Source organism: Anoplopoma fimbria, chromosome 16, assembly GCF_027596085.1.
Source record: "Anoplopoma fimbria isolate UVic2021 breed Golden Eagle Sablefish chromosome 16, Afim_UVic_2022, whole genome shotgun sequence".
In the NCBI taxonomy this organism is placed as follows: domain Eukaryota; kingdom Metazoa; phylum Chordata; class Actinopteri; order Perciformes; family Anoplopomatidae; genus Anoplopoma; species Anoplopoma fimbria.
The window spans coordinates 11,822,452-11,843,623 of NC_072464.1; the positions used below are offsets into that span (position 1 = coordinate 11,822,452).

Sequence of the window (21,172 nt, forward strand, 5' to 3'; positions counted from 1 at the left end):
TGTTGGAGGAACTGGCTAAACATGGACATGCTGAGTTTTGTTTTTTTGTTTTTTTTTGCAGTTTTTGTATTCAAGCAGATTGGAGCTACAGTCAAGCAGACATTATTCAGGCTGCCAGTCTGGAAGCTAGAGGAGTCTGCTCTAAAAAAGAGCAGTCATGCATCATGATTTCCCACTTTCCCAAAGATCGTGCAGTGCCACCTTAGACTTCACATTTTATGGTATCACTTCACCACCTAACACTGATGCCACCCCAACAAACTCTGCTTCAGAGATTTATTGCACATATGGCAGGTATAAATGTAGGTCTCCATGTGGAAATTAGAACACGCACTTTGATTGTTTTGATTTTTTTTTTCTTATGCTAAAATTGTTTGTGTGTTGAAAAATGTTGAGAATGTGGTTATTTGATGTACCTAAAAGAGGCCGAAGAAGTTAAATGTTTGGTTGACATTATATTTTGAAACAAATACAAGGGATAATGTCGTACGATTCTGGAACATGTGGTCTCCATCTATTTTGATTGAATCCTTGTTCCATTGCCATTAAATCATGTGCCAATTATTGATTTTTGATCAAATCCATGTTAGTTTTTGGATCAGATGTAGCCACTAAATCATGTTGCTTCATATCATATTTCTCAGTCATTTCAACCATGTCGTTTGATGGGATTTTAGGTTAAGTATCTCATGGGTTGGTCATGGGTCTGCTCTGTTCAACAGCTGCCTTGTGCTTAAACTCACATTTTGTTAAAAGGGATAAGATTTACTTTTTATATACTCATTTGCCTTGCAACAAATTTATTATCTGCACAATATTCTCATATCTTGCTGGTTTCTCAAGTTTGGCTTCAGGAGAGCCTCGACAGAATTAATGTGGAGCAATTACTGACGAACAGAGAAGGTACCACCATTATACAGTAATGCCATCATAGTGATGATGGTTCTGTAGTGTTGTGGGGTGCATGTCCTGGTGTGTAATTCATGAATTAATGTCCAGGCTAAACTAAATATAATCCTCAATAATATATATATATATATATATTATTTTTAAATGTATTTATATATATATATATATATATTTTTTCTTTTTTCTGCTGACATAAATTAGCTAAATAAAGTCGCAGTAATGGAAAATCATGACCTTGGTCTATAAACGTGTAAATGGACATTGCAGCATAAAAAGCACACCCTTTCAATACAGGACCACCATCACAGATAGAAGCCTGCTGCTGCAATTTTGATATTCATTTCCTGTAATTGGAGACTAAAATGTTCTCTTCTGCATTCTCAGAATAAACTAAGTATTTCCACAAATATTACACATTTTAGAAATTCCAGGAATTCTTGATTTGCATACAGGAACAAAAATAAAGGTGCCACTTTTGCATGCCTGCTATCGAAGTTTGAATGATATAGCTAATACAATTAATTGTAGTATTTAAAAAGCTACAAAAGTGAAATACTGTCAGGAATAAAGAGTTAAGTGTTGCTATTTCTGCAAATGTATTACCACAGGTATTTAAAGTGTGAGGGTAATTATTAAGAGAGGAAGTTGCTAACAGCACACAGTGGTTACTGGAAATGCAAAGAAAGGGCACCTAGATTTATCTGTAAAGCTTGAATGGTTGTGTCTGCAGCACAGACAGACTGGAAGCCGACCACAGTCACCTGTGAAATGAGAATCTGTGGAGACCGGACAGGCCTGAATGCTTCAGTGAAGCTCCTCAGTAGAGCGTACTTACAGAGAATGTGAGAGGCCTGGCACTGCTGAGGGGGGCGGACAAAACCAGCCTGTATACGTCCACTGTTCTCTGAGAGCCTGTCAGCTCCATAACAACAGGCCAGCTAAGCTTACATATCCAAGGAATTAACCTGTGTTATGACCTTCGCACTATAGCAGTGAATATTTTTTGAACTTTTCTTTTGTTGCATTTAAAGTCAGCGTTTGCATCCACATTGCACGGGAAAAAAAATAGCGAAAAAATGTCAAATGTGTCATTTAAAATGATTCTTTATTATGGATATTGATCTTGCAGAATGCCCTTTTTATGTTTTGTATCATTGAACTTTTAATGGTAATATTTTTGCAATAAAATATTGAAAATGGATGTATGGTGAGAAAAATGATCTGCAATTATAATGAGCAGGAAAGGCTATAGGTCAACATCATTTTACAATCAATGCATTTCTGTAAGAAGTCAAATCCTAATGAGGTGAGGTTTGTTTGCCTTTTGAATCTAATTTCAAATTAGGAGAGGCGAAGAAAAATATGCCTTATTGCTTTCCACTGCAATTGAGATGATTGCATTCGTGTTTTGCTACTGTTATTGAGAATAAATATTTATTAAAACATTCAAATATATTTGTATGATATATTTGTGTAGGAAAATATTCATAAAATTGTAAATGGGATCATGCTTTTTTTAAGCTAACTAAAATAATGTTACTAAACCATTTCAAGTATACATTCATTTTGATTGGTCTTGGGAAGATTCTATTAATATGTTTCAATGGATATTACATATTACAAGTGTTTTTATATGAAAACAAGATTTAATATTTAAGAAGTTGTTATTTTCCTCTTGCATAACAGTAGGGCTTACAGAACATTGATGATTGGCTGCTTCATCTCTCTATGGTATGTATTGAATAATAAGTATTGAAGCGCTTTCCAGAGCAACAAAGACAATCTAGGCCTCCTCTGTGTACTTTCTATTTGTGAAGTCTGCTTTTATCAGGGGTTCAAAGCCTCTGTTTCTCCGCTGACGCAGGTAGAGCACGAAGATAAGCAGAAGCACCAGGAGACCAATGAAGACTCCCCCCAGAGTGGATCCCAGCACAAACATAGCCGGCCCTGCATCTGTAAAGATGAAGGACAGGTGGAGATAGTCATTAACACCTTATTTCCAGCAGAAAATGTAAAGTAAATTAAAATATCAGTCATTTAGTTGAAAATCAATGTTTAGAGTGGGGATTTGAAAGGTTTGACAAGGTTATAAATTGACAAGAACGACTCAACATTACTCAGCGATTAACTGAAACTTCTGACTTCAAATAAAATTGTAAAGACCTAACTGTGGTTTGCAACAAAAACGGCCCTCCTTTTGCAATTTAAAAATGCTGAACCACCAAACAGTAGAGGTCGTGCCATTAGCAAGTATGTATCCTCAAGCTAAAACAACAATAATGAAAAAGCAGGATGATTACAGTCGGACTATGATGTAATTCATTCTCAAGACATGGGTTTCTGCTCTACTTTGCCAGCTGTCTTATATATGTGAACAAAATTGACTTTTCTGTTTGTCACTCAAGAGCTCAACAAAATTCAGAGATGACTTTATACCATCGTAGTCCTATTTGAGGTCAGGTGGGAGTCAATAAATTTAAAGTAATAGTTTCACGGATTAAACAAAGATAACTGAGCGATAAACATGTTAAGTAGTGAACTTTAGATGTGCTGTTAGGTTGATTTTGTTACTTTTGGCAGAGCCAGTCTAACTGTTTAAGACTGTTTATAGTCTTTATGCCAAGCTAAGCTAAAATAGCCTCACATTTACCATACAAATATGACAGTGGAGTCGATCTCCTCATCTAGCTCTAAGAAGAGGAAGCGCATTTCCTAAAATGTCTAAATATAACTTTAAACTATTTATTTTAGAACTTGCTTACCATCCAGGGCAATGGCATAAGAGTATCCCAGCTGCTCAGATGTAACATATATCTCCTCATTGGTGATTGGAGGGAAGAAGGGAACCATGTTGAAGTCCCTGTTGTGACCAATGGGGGCCATCTCATCTGGGAAGGTTGTGTTGGATGGAATGAACCTTTTCATCCACTCGTCAAAGATGGCATCAGTGAAAGCGTGGAGCACCTGCAGGATAAACAACCGTAAAAAAACATGTACATTTCACCAACAGCAGCTCCACCGTGTTAACTGAGAGTAAAATATGAAATCAGACTCTGACCAGAAATATGGGGTCGTTAGCTGCAGAGTGAGACAAAGCGCTGGTTCCATTGAGCATGGAGTGGACCAGGTTGTGAAGGTTACTGACTGATTCGTCCAGTTCTCCATCTGGTCTTTCATACCCCTCAAGAGCATTTCTGTTGGTTACAAAATATGTTAAACAACAGTTTTGCAAAGAAAAAGCAGGTATGCATTTCATTCTATAACAGTGGAGATGTACCTAAAACTAAAGGAGGAGTTGGTGAAGTATGGAGGGCTGTCGAAGTCTCTGATTCCAAGGCAGCTTCTGACATCGGTCATGGTGGGCAGAGTCATGTTACCACCCCCCATGATCCCTCTCTGAATGGAACCCTCACTGGTGCCATTGCAAAGAGTCACCAGGCGATTGTACTCATCCAAACTGGAAATTAATAAAATAACAGAAATATTGTAATTCCCACCAATAAGAATATGCATTAATTCACAATCCAACCAATAGTTATATTTGTTTCCCCTCCCATTTTTGTGTTTTGTGCTGACCTGTCACATACCACCCCCCATCTGGAGAATCTGGACTGGTTGCTGATGAGGGACGGGTTGTCCAGGTTTCTTCCCCCCAACAGAGAGTCGGTACAAACATCACACTCGCTTTGCCCCGTGGCAAAGTTCCAGTATGGGATCCCAAAATTCTCATTGCCGGTCAATCTCTGCAGGGGATATACAAATTTTATTGATATTAGTTTACATTATTATTAAAAATGTTTATTTTGGTCATCAACATGGACTTTAGACGGCCAATATATTAGCCCTGATGGCTACACTGAAACTGTGACTTCCTCAGTGTGGATCCAGTCGAAGATCTATATATCCTCTACTTCTCTTCTTGGAGCTTTCCTGTCTCTTGCTGCATTTTTTTTCATTTTGGACCAATTCTCTGCGTCTTAAAAATCTTCCACATTCATTCAAGAATAAATCTTCATGGAAGGACAATATGTGACATTAAAAAAACTCTTGCATGTGATACAAAAATTATTTCTTTTTTTTTAGAGTGATTACCTTCAACCATTGAATGCAAGAGCTTTTTGCTTTTCAAAATGTATTCACCAAGATCTAATCGACTGATAAACGGGATGGTTAAATAGTGTAGGAAAAATAACAAGTTTTTATGTAGCTGTAGTCTGGAAATAACTTCCAAGGTATACTTATGTACCAACAATTGCAGATAAACAATTATTATGAAATAATGAAAATCTGACCACCCCAATTGAGAAGTTTGTATATTCCAAAATGCTTCTTTAATTAAAAAAATATAAACCCTTGTAGTTTTTCTGATCCAATTCGGGTCGTCGTGCCAAAAATCAATTATATTAATTAAATGTTTTCAGAAGATTACACATACCTGTAACTCTCTTTCCAAACTGAGAAGATGATACCTGTGCCAGGTGATGAATGCTGGTCCTTTGTGTGAGAAATCCATGGCTTTTAACGGACGACTGGGACCTACAGAAGAAGACAGTTGGTGAGCTCTATGTGATCACAAGGCAATGTGATCACAAGGCAATATATATATATATATATATATATATCATATATGTAAAATAAATATCAATACTATTATCCATGTATGAGTAAACAAATAACTTTTGATTTGCTTGCAAATAATTTACATTGTTAAAGTAACAGTAAAAAAAACACAATTTTAATTGTTTTATTTAATTAATTAATTGTTTTATGAAATCCCAAAACTGTAACAATCCATGTTGTTCATTTTTTCAGATTTTAAAGTTGTTTTGCTTTGATAATGGTGAGATACACAGCTACACATGCATGTTTTTTTCATTTAAGATCACAGAGAAAAAAATAAAAAATCTAAATATACCTCAAATGTATGTGGTCCAAATTATTATGGATTTAGTCTACATAGTAGACTAGTTTTAATACAATTTAAATATTCTTATTAACATTCTTAATATTTTTGTTAACATGATATTGTGTTCCTAATAGATTCAACCACACGAATCACCCAGTTACATTCATTTCAGACAAGAAAGGTGACCATGCTAACTTACCCAGAAGAGTGTCTCGGACAGAGTAGTAATGTTGCCAGACAAAGAAGTCGTAGATGGAGATGTTGGCAAACTGGGGCTCAGTTCCATTTGGTCCCAGTAGTCTGAGCCAATGCTGGGTGCCAATGACGTAGTCTGGGTGGGTGGTGGTCTTAGACAGTTCCAGGACATTGAGGAACTCCTGGAGCTCTTCGGGGGTCAAGGTGTGGATGTCTTTCCGCACAACAGGGGCTTTCCTCTGGTCACAGTTTGGTCCGGTCCAGCCAAATTTGCACTGACCACAGTCATAACCTGCAAAGTTACCTGAAACAGAGAGACTAAACTTATTGTATCATATCATGTTGTTGATGCTTTTCCAGGTTTAGCATGGAACAGTCGAATTGGTAGTAAAAGTGCACTCACCAGTACATCTACAAGTCTGATTGAAGAATTTGGTCGGCCACCTCTCTCTGTCATCAACATTTCTCAGTCTGTATGGTCCTCCCCAGGGTTTGCTGTCGACTCTGACAGCCGAGCAGCTTCCTCTCCCCGCCAGAGAGCCGCATACATTGGCAGGATCTGAGCCAAGAGCGGGGCAGCACTGCTTGGACACGATCCCCTCGACTGTGCAGCACACTCGAGGGAACTGAGCCTCTGAAGATTCAGGCCAGAGGAGCAAACAAAGGAGACCAAAACCCAGAGCATTCATCATATTTCACCTGTTTGTTTCCTCCAGTTAGTGGTGACAAATCGGTCCGTACATCAACTTTAGGCAAGAATACGGTTGATTAGTTCCCCCAGAAGAGTGTGGAATCTCAGTCTGCTATGGTCCCCAGTTGTGTATCTTCAAATTAGATTCAGTGATAGTTTTAACATCTGTGGAAACAACACTTAAAGCCAAATCATGTTGTGTTCCAGTAGATTACAAGCACATTAAGAAAGCCCTATCATTTCTGTTCTTGCTTTTGTAGAGCAGAGGAGGATTAAGCCTTCGGTCTTGTGATCATCAGCTGACAGCAGAGCTCTGAGCTAAGATCTGGATGAATAGCAAGGAAATGCCTGAAGGGACAACATACAATGTTGTATGGCCACTTTGTAGCCAAAGACTAAATTGTGTGTGATGTATTACTTTGAAAAAGAAGCAGGCGAAAAAGTTGCCTCGAACTGAGACTGTACAGCCACGTGTGTAGTCAAATACAAACTAAGCTATGTATTTTGTGTGAACAAACACAATTTAGGGATACTTCTGATGAAGCATTTGAAATAGAAGCTTTGTAGTAAAACAAATGAACTGATTTGTTGATTCATTCTCAGCTAATTGTGATGAAATAACTTTCTGGAAAAATCTGCTTTCAAGCCGGAGCAGCTACCTAAAATCTGTTATGTAAATTTTGGTGGAGGATTAATCAGTTTAATCCAGCCAGAAGGTACAATTTTCAGTATTTTCTTTGGAGCTTGTTATTTTAGTGGGTCTATTATCATCTTTTTGTTCCATTTATCAAGCTTTTCACCCAGGAGTCAGCCGTTACCATGAGCTATGCATGTGAGGTGATGTACTTCTGCTTAACTACATTTCAGAGTGAAATATTGTGCGTTTTACTCCATCACATTTATCTGACAACTAGTTTCTTTTCAGATTGAGATATTACATCAAAAACATATTAGTTTACAAAACACACAATGAAACCACTGACTCCACCCTTTTCCCCTTGTGACCCCTTAAGGAAAAAAGCAGGTGTCTATTTTGGCCTTAAGAGAAGTTTCCCCTCTGAAATTCTTAAATGATAATATTTAAATAACAGTTTGAGGACCAAAAAGTTAAAAGTATCCAATAATAATGTACTTTTTTGAAGTAGGATTTTAATTCAGGTTTGTAACTAGTAAAGGAGTATTTTTAAATTGCTGTACATTCTTACTGAAACACAGTACTTGATTAATTCTTCCCCCACTGAGTGTCTGACTTTGTCTGCAGGAATAAATCAATCTTGAGAATGTTTCATACTGTCTGTATTGTTCACAGAATTAAACAATAAATAACTACAAAATCTATAAAGTCTATAAAAACAGAGTTAAGAAATATTGAAAATGTGTTTGTCATTGTGGCAAATAATAGTGTTTTATTTAAGTATTGCACTGACATCTGAAAGATTTGTCAATTTGTAGTTAATGGAATAAAACAGATCAAAATACGGGTGTGGTCCTTTAAGAACAGAGAGCTCAAAGTTTAGTTTCCTTGAGAGAGTCTAAGCCACTAAAACACCCCAAAGGCAGAATAGTCCTCCTCCATTAATGAATTCTAGGCTAACTGACTCTAACTGTGTCATAGAGGTCTTTCAAAAATTTAGTGGATGATGCTGAGAATACATGAATGGGTTTCATGAACAAGTGTCTCCTTCACAGCATCAATACAGGTTTAAAACCATAGGCTGTATATAAGTAATATAATATAACTTAATTTAGGGAGGTGGATGCAGTTTTGATAGATTGTCTCTGTTGTATTATTTTCTGATTCTTCTCTTTTTGTGTTTTTTTTGAAAGGTCAAATCTATCACTTCACACACATTCATACTTAAGCACCCATGAGGTTGTACTTGTGACTAAAAAGAAGATAATCACTTACTCTTATTAAAACCGCTACATATTTTTTCTTCACAAGTCATGGTTGTAGGGGAGGATTGTGGTGTGCTAACATGACTTGTTGTTAACTGCCCTATATAAATGAATAGGATTCAGCTCAAGGTTTCTTTAAGCACCCTTTGTTTAGCTTTATAATGGAAGAAACTCCTGATGTTTTTTCTCTTTGACTTCACACTCCTGATCCATTCCCATGGCCTGGCATGTGACTGCTGATAGCTTAAGTACAGTTAAGGGGAGTCTGTAATCAACCAGAAACAAAGAGGAAAGTAGTGAAGTGCTTTCCAATTAATGAAAGCTATAAATTGATAAGGGATATGCATCGTAACTGTGGCAAGATTAAGTGATACATAAACATTTGGAAATGTGTCCCATGCTGATCCCTCCCCTGTAATCATATTTAGTCTGGAGTATTTTTACAACTGCTAAATCTGTTCTTAATACTTCCATCATTTGTGTCATAACATGTCGTAACATTTAGTCAGTTTGCCTGCTTTCATCCTATATATCAGCATATTATTTCACTGTAAATGCATGGAAATAACAGTTGAGCTTTTTCGTGATAAACAAAAATTCTGAATCTGTAAATCCAACTTTGACAGAAAATCACCTTCAATCTTCTTTTTGGGTCAATATCTTACTGAAAGAATATCATATAAAATGTAGTGTCCAAGTCTAAAATGCCTTTAAATTCTCAGATAAAAATGACGGTCTACTCGTAGACAGACTCATGAGAAAACTCATGTGTGACCACTGAGTCTTTTACTCAACAGGCCGTGTGAGGTTCACTGCACTCAACAGGATTAGTGAGCAGAATTCCTGGAAGAAGTCAGATGGAATGCTTCTATAGAAATGATTTAATATTAATGTCCAAAAAAGTCTGCAAGTGTGTAAGTGAAAGAAAAAAAAGAAAAAAACTGACTTACGATGTATGAGATTCTAACGAATTTACCAGTGACTTGATTGTTATTCATCACAGTCATGGCTTGTCATGTTTTGGAAAATTGGATGTTTTGCATGCAAAAAGCATAATCCATAAATAAATTAAAGACAAGATAAAATCAAATGCTATAAATTGAAAAGAAAACATACCTGCTTAAAGGTTAACGATATAAACACAAACCACATACTGCAATCACGTTTTAGAGTTTGAGGTTTTTCAGGCCCAAAAGTAATTGATATTATATATATATATATAGTAATTGATTTCTTATATTTGAGCATTTTTACACTTTACAAAGATTATTATTATTTATCATTCTTGTCCGTGTTTAAAAAAATAAGGCTGAGAACAGAAACATTATTGTAAATGACCATAATTTACTTAAAGTAATAAGCACACTAATAAATACTGGATTAGTAAGATTTAAAGGTGTAGCATCTTCAAAATGTTTTCCTAATTTTCTTTTTCTAATTTTGAGATTATGTACCAAGTTTTGCATTATAGTAATTTATATAAAAAGGAAAGAAGTCCAATAAAACTGATTTGAACCAGTCATCTGATCGACCCTTAATGCAACTGTAGCATGATCTGCTGAACAGCAGTTGTTTGAACATCAATACTATATTAAATTATGTGACAAAATAATCATTATTCTTTCAGATACTTAATCTCCATTATTTTACCTGACTGTTGGAATTTTTTTCTACACAAAACTGACTTCTTCAGAAATGTGTAAATAAACAGAATCCATTATTCCTACTGAAACACAGGATGGTGCCAGAGAGCCATGAAGAAACAAGCTTCCACGTATAATAGCATGCTTGTGTGAATGACAAATATTTTTAATAAAGGGAAAATGGATCTGATTTGAAAACAATTTTTTATATCTGGAAACTTCGGCGGATCAGTCCAGGATAGCAAATTAATAACTGTCAGCATATGATATTATCTACAAATATTTTGAGGTGACAACATGAAGAACTATATTTACAACAACAAACAAAGGAATGGTGGCAAGAGCAGATTTTAATTTGCATATCACTTGGTTATAAAATCCATTGCACCTATTCACTGTCTTTTCATATAGAGTTCTTCACAGTTAATGCATAATAGTACATAGTGAATCTTTGAAGCAGGTGAAAATAAAACCATCTGTTAATAGTCTTTCAAAGAGAATCACAGAGGGAAGTGATTATTCATTTGTGAAATTATCTACTCGTTACCATGTGGATGAAGAAATGCCTCCATTTTCTTGACAGCTTTGTGAATATTGCACTTAACACCCCCACTCTGCATATGTTTTGTAGGAATATTTGCTAGGTAAATAAGAGGAGTCCTTTTGAATTTTTAATTGAGACCACTTCAGTTACATTTGTGAACAACAGAGCTCAGTGTCCTAGAAACTGGTTAAAACGCATTCACATTTTGTTGCTTGTTTTATTCTTATTTCATTAATGCTGTGTAATTTGAAGAGCCACTTGGCAACCGCTACTGGGCTTTTAGATTTCTTTTGCATATTCATATGAATTTTTTTTATATTTATTTGAATTATCTTTTTTTAAATGAGCATTTAATCGAATGCCTTTTTTAAACAAAGTGTTTAAAAAACGAAGAAGAATTGACAGCGGGTCGAGAAAATGTTGTTGTGGTTCGGCCATGATTTAAAAATACAATTATTATAAAACTAACAGATATGATGAAACAACATAGTAATTTTCAAAATAACAGCTGCATGTAGGTCATTGTATATTCATAATAACCTCTAACTAACCAATAGTTGTAATTATTCCAGCATTCTGATAAAACTTTCACACATCCTGGCCTGCCTTATTTTTAGGAACTCAACATTTCTCTCCTCTACTGAAATTATTATTTCCTACTAGAAAACATAAAATCCAATTGGTCTGCTTTATAACTTTCTTACATTTCCTCTGCTTATATTCCGAAACAGCATTGAGTAATTCTCCTGCAAAAGTCTCCTCTCTGTGGGGTTTTTTTTCTGATATTATGTGGACATTTATAATTGTAGATTTTTTCCTTTTTGTGCATGAAGAAAAAACAAATGTCAAAAAGAAGATATTTAGAAAATGTGCCATGCAAATATTACCAGTACTTGTCATAGCTGTTTTATAGTATTGCCTTTATATTCACTATGATGATATATTCTGGTGAGACTGAGTGATACTGTGCAGGCAGAGAGGAGGATGCAGTGACTAAAGACAATAGCAGGGGGGCAGTGTTGCTGTTTCTGGTGGCCCTGGGTCACTGGAATGACTGGCACTAACAGTTTGCATTTCCTTCAGGATGCTCCAAGAAATATGCCATGAAATAGTCTAGGATTGGACATCTTTGTACTTTAACTGTCACCATTTCAAATATAAAGCATGCCAAGCAGTGACTGACAGTATATACAGTGGGCTGGGTGGTATGCAGTCAAATGAAATGACTAGCCTGCATAGAGTTTTAATCCTCTTTAAGACTCCTATCCATTGCCAAATTAATATCTAGGGGCCACATATTCCTCTGCACTAGTTTGTACTCGTATAACCCACTTCTCTTGCAAACTGATAAAATGATTCACTGGAAAATAAGATTAATAGTTATGCTTCGAAACATGCTTGAGGTCAATTATTTGGGAGATTCCAATGATATACTCATTACGCTATAAAGCCAATTCAAGGACGAGCAGCATGAAGAACTGTGTTGTAGATTAATTGCCCATAAAGGTCAACACGCGTTTAAATTGATGAAGATGCTATCCATTTTCATCAGTATGAAGTGCACAGTATATGGAAAACCTATAATGCTCATTACATGCATTTAAATGAGTCTGTCCCAATTACTAATCAGTCTCTTGTACCATTAGAGATGGATATTAGAAATACAAAACAGACCCCTGGGCGTCATTCACTAAGAGTTTATTAGAGTTTCCTTTAAATTAGTGTTGGCATTTTGAAAATGAAAATCCACAACCCTCTAAAACTTTTTCAAATATTGTAATATTTTGAAAGCGGGAGTCTCGCATATTATTACTTAAGCTTAAATCTCTGGAAGTGTGTCACACTAAAGAACTATTGTTTGTGAATAAAACATAGTAGTGTGATACATTTTTGTTCATAAAAAAACAACAAAAATTAAACATTTTGCTTCATAAAAAAAACAAAACTATACTGTTTATTTTGCTTTGCCCCAATCAGAATATTGGCTAGACCCTTCAGTGATTCTTTCTTCAGTGATTCCCGCCCACCTCTCTGGCAGCTTACCGATTTACATTTGAGCATAATGCAAGCATTAGAGGAGGCACAAGGCAGCCCTGATAAGTTACAAAGTGCTCCAGGGGTAAACCTCGTAAGAGAGGGTTTGGAGTTATTTACAGCGTTCAAATCCTTCAAAAATTCATGTCTGGAGGATGAGATTGGTTTTGCAGTTGATGCTTTGCACACAAAGCAAACACAATACATATGGAGGGTGTTTAGCTGTAAATGACCAGATGACATTAATTCTAATTGACTGATCTCATCCCATGCTTAGGACCAGTGTGTATGATACTACTCAGGACACAAGGGTCTTGTCAAGGCACAATGTTGCACACAAAGCCCCCAAAAAAACAGAAACACAGAGATTGGCTTAAGAAATGAGGAACACAGAGAACTAGAAATGATTTTAAATGCAATTTAATTTTCAATGAAGCAATACTTAAGTTGTATGGCATTTTCTATTCAAAGATATGTTTTGATTGTGCAATTCTCATAATAAGAGTGCTCAAAAATTGCAAAGCCATTACAAAGGAGGTTAAAGGCAATGGAATTCCTTCTTATCACAAATGCTTTCTGTACAGTTGTTCCATTTGAAATGCATTTAATTGCAAGTAGAAAAGAAGAGAGAGAAAGCCAACAATGCGCGGGTCTGAAGCAGTTTTCTCGTCTGCTTTGAGTGAGCGTATTCAAATCTTAGCGGGCAGACAATGAAGGAAAGGAATCGTGCTCTGAATAGCCTCTCTCCCTCTCTCTCCTTTTCATTCCCAGGCCAATTCACAGCCTTCCTCTTCTCTGCTGTTAAGGGCGGGCTTTCCCCTCGCAACTCAAACTTCCTCTGTAGAACAACACATTCACCTGATAGCAGTAGCAGCACACATGTAGTCCCTATTCATCATGTCACTGTTAAGACGTGCAGGAGTCTGGGGTCCACTGTAAACACGGTCTATGACAATCGTCATGACATATTCTGAGTCCATGTTGTGCTTTCACAAAGCTGTTCACACACTTGTTTGACAAGGATGCTGCTGCTTCTTGCTTGCATCAGGCTTTGCCAGGCCCTTCCTTCTAAAGCCATGGCCAAGCCTTGACCCGGGTCCCCTCTCCCCGCTCGTTCCACTGAGGGGAGGAGTATCTGGGGATCATGGGCCACAAAGTGCTTGAAGCCTGTGTCTTTGTTGGGGCAAGCAGGGAGAGAACACCCCCAGCAGATATGCTGACAATCTCATGGGAGTAAGAGAAGAAGTTGAAGCAAGAAAGTGCACCCTTCAAACTTTCCAGTGCAGTGCTAGGAATTCTATTTTTTCTCAACAAAGATTTATACATATTTATACAAGCCCAAATACTGATAGGAAGGTGGTAGAAAAAAAATCTTGGAATTGCAGAGGTAAACTATATGTAAATGCCATAAAGTAATAGACTTGTAGTGCAAATCACACCATTTTATCTTTAATTTTGCTTTCGTACCCTCCCCACTCCCCCCATCCTCTTTCCTCTGGCTTAAAGGTGCATCAGAGATATGCATTTAAGCATATTCAGAACACGGGGCGTGAAATTAAATGTGTGGCAGAGTGAGAAAAATATACAGACGCTGGAGATGCCTTAAAAATAGTCATTTATGCAGATGGAGAGGAGTGAAATCATTTGCAATGGGATGACCCTCTCTCCAAGCATTTCTCCCCTCACTGTTCTTCCCTAATCTTGCACTGTATCTTCATTTTTCATTGAACTCGCCAGTTTGCTGCTAAGCAGCCTTGTAGATAAGGCAAAGTGCTAAAAGGAGACGACAGAAGGAGCTCAGTGGGCCCGTTTCTATTGCACTTTCACCCAAGGCAATGGGCAGAATTTAACGGATTCCTTCCAACATATGTTTTTGCCAGATAAGTAAACAGTGTGTGTCGGAAATGAAAAAAAAGCATTTGCAATTTAATGACATTACAGCTCCCAGCTTAGCCCGCCGTGCTGCGAGGCGAGGAGCAGAGAAAGGGGAGAGCGGAAGAATGGAACCGGGTGTCATCAATGTTTTTTTTTCTTTTCCCTGCAAGAAGCAGCACTGAATTCTTCTTATTCTTTTCAAACCCCTTCCCTTCTCCATCCCTTCCTGCTATTTTGTTCTCTTGTCCATAGTTTCCTCGCCTTTGTCGGAATGAAATTATCTATTATTTTATTCAGAAAAACTTGCCATCCCCTGCCATTCTACCCTCTCCAGCATCTGATTCTCTCAGATTTCGTGAGCTAAAAAACACATCTAGCTTGGCCACGGGTGCTCTCTCTATCTTTCTCTCTCTCTCTCCCCCTCTTCTCCACCCTCACACCCCCTTACCCTCCTTTGTCTGGCTTCATCAAAGTGCAATAGATGCTTGGTACAATAAAGAAGAGCAAGCCTCCATGTTGTCATAACGTTCAGACCTAACGTGGCCAGTAGGAGCTGGAGAGAGAATCACCTCAGAGGCTATATTTCAGTGACGGTTGACGATCTATCCATCCTATGTGAAACTCACTGATTTTCCTCTTTTCTCCCTGCAGGCTGTCAGACAGCTGCCTTATTATAGAAGGCTAATTGTGCAGGAAAGCAGATTATGAGAGTGGTAGGATGTACTCCTTGACCATGTGCTAATGTGATGACAAGTTTGGGGACCCTCTAAGCAAAAGGCGTCGCACGCCAGGGCACTTTTGGCACTGGCTATAATCTGCCTTTGGTATTAACTCAGCAAACCGACTTGTTTGAGTATGGATCAATCGCTCGCTCATTATTTTTACAAGAAAGCTTTATATTCAAGGCGCTTTCCTGGTGTTGATCTCTCATTAACCATGCTATGTAAATGCACTGGCAATCCCTGTGTAAGGGATACGTCACCCCAGGGCCCAGGCTTGCAGAAGCATGTTAAGGAGAAGAAGGGGCAGGAATTTGGGTCAGTTGCCTTCGCCAAAACTTGAATTTCAGGTTTTGCTTAAAGCCCCCTGCTCAGCTTTTCTCTTTTAATGTGTTTTTGTTTGGTGATGTTATGTTTTAAATGTCAGCCCTGGAGCTGTCCAGCAATTTAGGAGGCACAAAAAGCCCTGTCTCAGTATCGCTTCCAAGTGTTCGTGTTACCTCTGTAATCGCTGCCGGCTGCAACATTACACACACCCCATTCACTCGTGGTCTTTTACCACCTCTGAGTGTATTGACTGTACAGGTAAAAGGTTAGACAGGGTCGGAATGAGGTGATAATATTACAGGACAAATAGAAACGCCTGATTCCCAATGTTGAATAGTGATACGGGGTTATTAGCCGACAGCCACTAAGCTAACTTATTTATCTAAGCAGAAAGGGCCCGACATGTGCCACTGGATCTTAAATCTGCATGAATTGAATTAGCTGTCAGGATGCATTGTACATCAAATTAAAGAGGGAAATATTTCAACTTGTTTACTCATTTCTTTTACAAACATCCAACAAGCCATGGAGCACAGACATCTGTTTGCCTGACAAGAGATGCACGTGGTAGGAGAAATAGAGGATTCTGCCATATTTGGCTTCACTGTGCGCTGGCATAGTGAATGACGCAACAGGAAAATGAACCTGACAGCACCAGGCAACAGATCGGCATTTCCTTTGCGCCCTACATACATAAATCTCTTATTATTGCTCTGTGTTAGCTATGTATATTTTTACACCTGTCTGCACTAATATCAAAGTGTAGAGGTCTGCTTTTAGATATTCATGTTCATTTGTGTCTCCTGTAAGAGTTTGTATGTGAGCCATCTCTTTTCCATTTTTTAAAAGGACTGTCAAGGGGCACTGTTCCACTTGACCCATTTTTGTTTTTCATACAAACAACTTCAGCGTGCTTGAATTAAAATGCTGAAAGTTCTAGTATTTTCTATTGATCGGGAGCAATATTTCAATGTTATGTGCTCCTGCTCTTATTATCTATACCATACTTTTAATTGTTGTTGGTTACGTGGACATCTATTTACTTTGCAGGAGAAGAGGCTAAATACAACCATGAATCTGTGGAATAATGAAGAAAACATTTAGAGAGTTAAACCTCTCAGTGGCAAGAAAAAGAGAGACAGAGATGCAGCTTCAGCAGCTCCTAGCCTTGTAACATTTTTCTTAGCAGCACAGTGAGAGTGAAGGCCAGACTGTTGATTGCTTTCCCTGTTTCACATCCTTTTATAGATCCATTTTATCCCCACACACGAGCAAACAAAGCAAGTATAAATACAATGTTCAAAAGCCATTACCTTCAAAGTAACCCATTCTGTTGTAACAAAGAACATGGAACATTTCCACAACATAATATGACCAGGCACAGTGTGATGATGTGGCTAAAGAGTATGGGATGTCTGAGGGACCCCTGCATGTGATGTCTGGAAGAACCATTCATAATAGATTTGTTCTGAAGACCTTCACATTACTTCACAATTAAGGTATGAAGTCATGCTCCTTCATCAGTATAGCTAATGGCACATTTCATGAACCAGCCATGTTTTGAGATTAAAGATGGTTCCTTCAAGTGTTGGATTTTCTGCTGAATGTGATAAGGTGCCTGTACGAGTTATTGCTCCGCTGTCATTGAGGTATACATGCACTTGCATTCTTTATGTCGTCATTACTGAGGAATCTATATGGTTGTTTCAGTGCATTACACACCATGACTGCAAGAATATGTGTGTGAGGAAGAGCAGAAAAAAACATGAGATCAATGTCAGCTCTATTAGACATCACAACACCTGAGGTTTTATAATTCAATAACAAACACAGCCACGACAAAATCACCTGCGATTTAAACCGGAGTCTCCTTAACAGAAAAGTAATGCACACAGAATGGAGAGCCGCCCTCTACTGATGGAGATAAAATCCAAGTTTCCATCCACTGGAAGCAGTCTTCAGCATTTCAACGTTTCACCACACAAAGATTAGCTATGGAGCGACATATCATTTGGCAATGATCTATTTTGCCGCCGTTAATTACAAGAAGACTGCACAATTTGACTGCTAAACCACGATATCACAATACAGGGTGTGAATCCCAAATCAAGCTTTGCACACCATAATCCTGTTAAAAATGTAATAAATAATCCCTGTGAATTAATGTTGGCAATATTTCATTTTAATAAGTTCTTGACGTTGAGAGAGAGGGAAGAAACTGATGGCATTTCAGCTCACTTACTTCAAGTGTGGTTGTGAGTGTGCAGGAGGAAATCATTTCTTCTCATTAAAGGTGCAATCTTCGAGCCCCCCAGATCTTTGTTGTAATAACTGGAGAAAATAATCTCTTTTATTGATAGGCACATGTAGCAGAAAGTATGCCAACTGACAGGTACTTATCTCTTGCCTGTGTCCTGTGTTATAGAAAGATATAATTCTTTGTGACTGCTCCTCGGGGCATCAGCTCTTCAACTTCATTATTTCTACTTATGAGAGATATATTTTCCCTTGAAAAACCTGAGAATTAATACGAGAGCCAGCAATCTCTGCCAGCGGTCATTTGGAAATGGAACAAAAAATGTCATGTCAGTTTAAAGAACATTTTTTAAGGCTGCTCAATGACATTATTCTAATTTATTGATGGATTCATAGAATTATCTTATGCCTCATGTTTTGGGTTATTAACTTAAGGATTTCAGTGGTTACCTAGCAGCTATAAGATCTTTTGAAAAAGTCTAATCGTGTCAAAAATTCAATTGTGTCACCAACATCATCTGTACTTGTTTTACATGTGCTTGTATATATCATGCTCACCCTAAATAGTATATTTCCAAACCAGCCTTTGTAATATCTAAACATGGCTTGTAAAATATTGCTCCTTCTTACAATACTAAATATGAATATAAAGTTATTAGTGCAGTGAGTTCCTTTAGACAGCAGTGGGAGCTTTAGAGTCTGTTTCTCACTTATCACATTTCCTTCCGTTTTATCTGACTGGGATAAACAACCTCATATCTGTCTTTATAGCACAACTCTAAATCGTTTCCCTCTTATGTGTGCTGAAAGACTACAGACTATCCAGAAGAAATAAATTAAAATCTCTATCAGAAATTCCTCTGATTTTGGGGGAATCGACATACATTGTTAATTCTCACTCTTGTGTTTTGACACTGACTTAACTTCATTGTTGTTTTGGGTTCCACAAATCTCATGTGCAACAAAAATGTTAAAGATTGCAATGAACATTTTTTTGTGTTAAATTCAATTTGTTAGTTTTTTGTCTTCTGAGCTTATTCAAATTTTCAATTAAAAGAAAATACCTTAAACAAAACAATGCAATATTCATGTTTTATATGTTATGTGGGTAATGTATGAGCAAGTACATATTCCTTTTGTATTTAAAAGACAGAAATTAAAGACAGAAATTAGCACTAACTTATCCGTTAACGTTACTTATATTGGAGGTTAAAGATGCCAGAGAGGTTTAACTCCCTGTGAGACCTCTTCATGAAACTTAACAGAAACAGAAATACAAATAGACCGCTGACAAGTGTGTTTGTGAACACACTTATATTGGATTTGGAAGGGGGAGAGCGTGTGAAAGGATTTTACTTAACCATGTTTTACAGCTGAGACCCCAGAGAGACCTAACATGTCATTTTCTGAAGCAGACTCCTGGAACATGTCACCTCAAAAAGCAATTCTCAATAAATTAGGAAAAAAATATATGATTAATTGACCTGATAAAGCAATGTTATGTATGTTTTGTTGATCTGTTATGAATGGCCAGGGTTCTCCGACAGCCCAAACAGAACAATAGGGGTAAAATCATCTGCAATGCTCGCTAAATAGTCAGCAATGAGGCCGGTATGTTTCCACACAAGGAGGATGATTTCATCAGCTAAGATCAGGTTGTAAAAATTAAAGAAAATATTTCTACTGATATAAGAAGTATCCTTAAAGGCATTTAAAACACAGTTATAAAGATGAGCAGGATTAAGATATTGCTGCCAAGGTTCTTGGATGCGTTAATGCCAGACAGACAATCTGGTAGACAACTACGAGGGGGCAGTTCACTCGTCTCACCTGCAAACTCACGATTAGCTCAACTACCCCCCAACCTATCAACCACCCACCTGCCTCCACCCACCTGCCCCCGAACCTAATTCAAGCATTCCCTCTCTGAACTCCAGCAGGGGTCCTTCGACTTATTGCATTATGTACTATTAAACAAACTTGGACTTCTTAAGAGCAGAGTCAGACTTCAGAGGCTGTGTGGCATGTTTATAGGGGAGGATGGACTGTACAGTACACAGAGATTTCTCATTTCTCTTGGTGACCTTGGGCACAGTGACATGCACGGTTTTGAGGCTTTGATTTGCCAAGTTGAGCGGGTGCGGAAAAGGTGCAATGCAAGATAATTTTGGTATTTTTCCCCCTCCTGGGAGCATAGAGAAATAAGAACTACAGCACTTCACACTCTGGAGATTACAGGTAATATGGCACACAGCCTTCATAAACATTCTTGACCCAACCTGATGATGGAGATATTGCTTCAGGAGAGACTTTTCACACTTTGATTTGCCTAAAATGAGATGGAGAAGTCAGTGATCAAGACTCTTTGAGGTTCCTCACTGAGAAGCCAGCACTGGCTGTATATCTCCCAGCGTTTGCACGCAGCACACACATGCTATGACAACCAGGTGAGCAATGAGCAGGCTTCTGCAAACAAATATGAGAAAATATCCTCAAAGAGATGATATTGATGTATTATTCATGTCAGAAAAATACTAAAATGATCCATCTCAAGCCATTGAAGTCGGGTGATAATCCACATGCTTGCAGGGCAGCCCTGGGCGAATTAGGGATGAGGAAACCATTGTGCGTCCCTATAAGGTCAACATGGTTGAACCAGTGATACATATGTATGTTAATTTGCCTAATCTCACTTCTACAAATGTCTTACAGGCACATAAAGGGTTTAACACTAAGACATAATGATATCAGGGCATCAGATGGGGGGCTTATGAAAACATGAGGCAGCCATAGCTTTAAATCTTCTGCAGAAACCTTGCAGTTAGTAGCCACAGTCAAATACCAAGACAAGTATAGTTGGGATATTAAATTAAAATTTTGTGTTAAAAATCTAACATAAATATATCTATTTTGTAGTTATTTATTATCTACAATATATGTTAAACACACATAGTGTTGGTGCTTGAATCATTATTTACGCAAAAAATACTTAGATACATTTTTATCTAGGCCATCTCTACATATTGTTTTCTTGAAAAATATGAATAAAGTTTAATTAAAATCACTTAACAGTTATCGTTTCAAAACTAAATCTTCTGTTTGCTCTGTTTGACATCAATAAGATACACAAATAATTCACAGATTGTTTCTGCAGGAGGACCAGTCTATATCTCA

General features: G+C 37.5%; 1 protein-coding gene across 1 annotated transcript; it reads right to left on the minus strand.

Moving 5' to 3' along the window:
* Positions 1–2,692: 2,692 nt before the first annotated feature.
* dct (dopachrome tautomerase) lies at positions 2,693–6,702 on the minus strand. Its single transcript, XM_054615500.1, has 8 exons — positions 6,414–6,702; positions 6,015–6,314; positions 5,345–5,445; positions 4,486–4,652; positions 4,187–4,366; positions 3,968–4,103; positions 3,672–3,873; positions 2,693–2,862 (listed from the first exon to the last, which is right to left on the minus strand). The coding sequence occupies exons 1-8, from the start codon at positions 6,700–6,702 to the stop codon at positions 2,693–2,695; spliced, it is 1,545 nt and encodes a 514-aa protein (XP_054471475.1).
* Between the last annotated feature and the right edge of the window lie 14,470 nt (positions 6,703–21,172).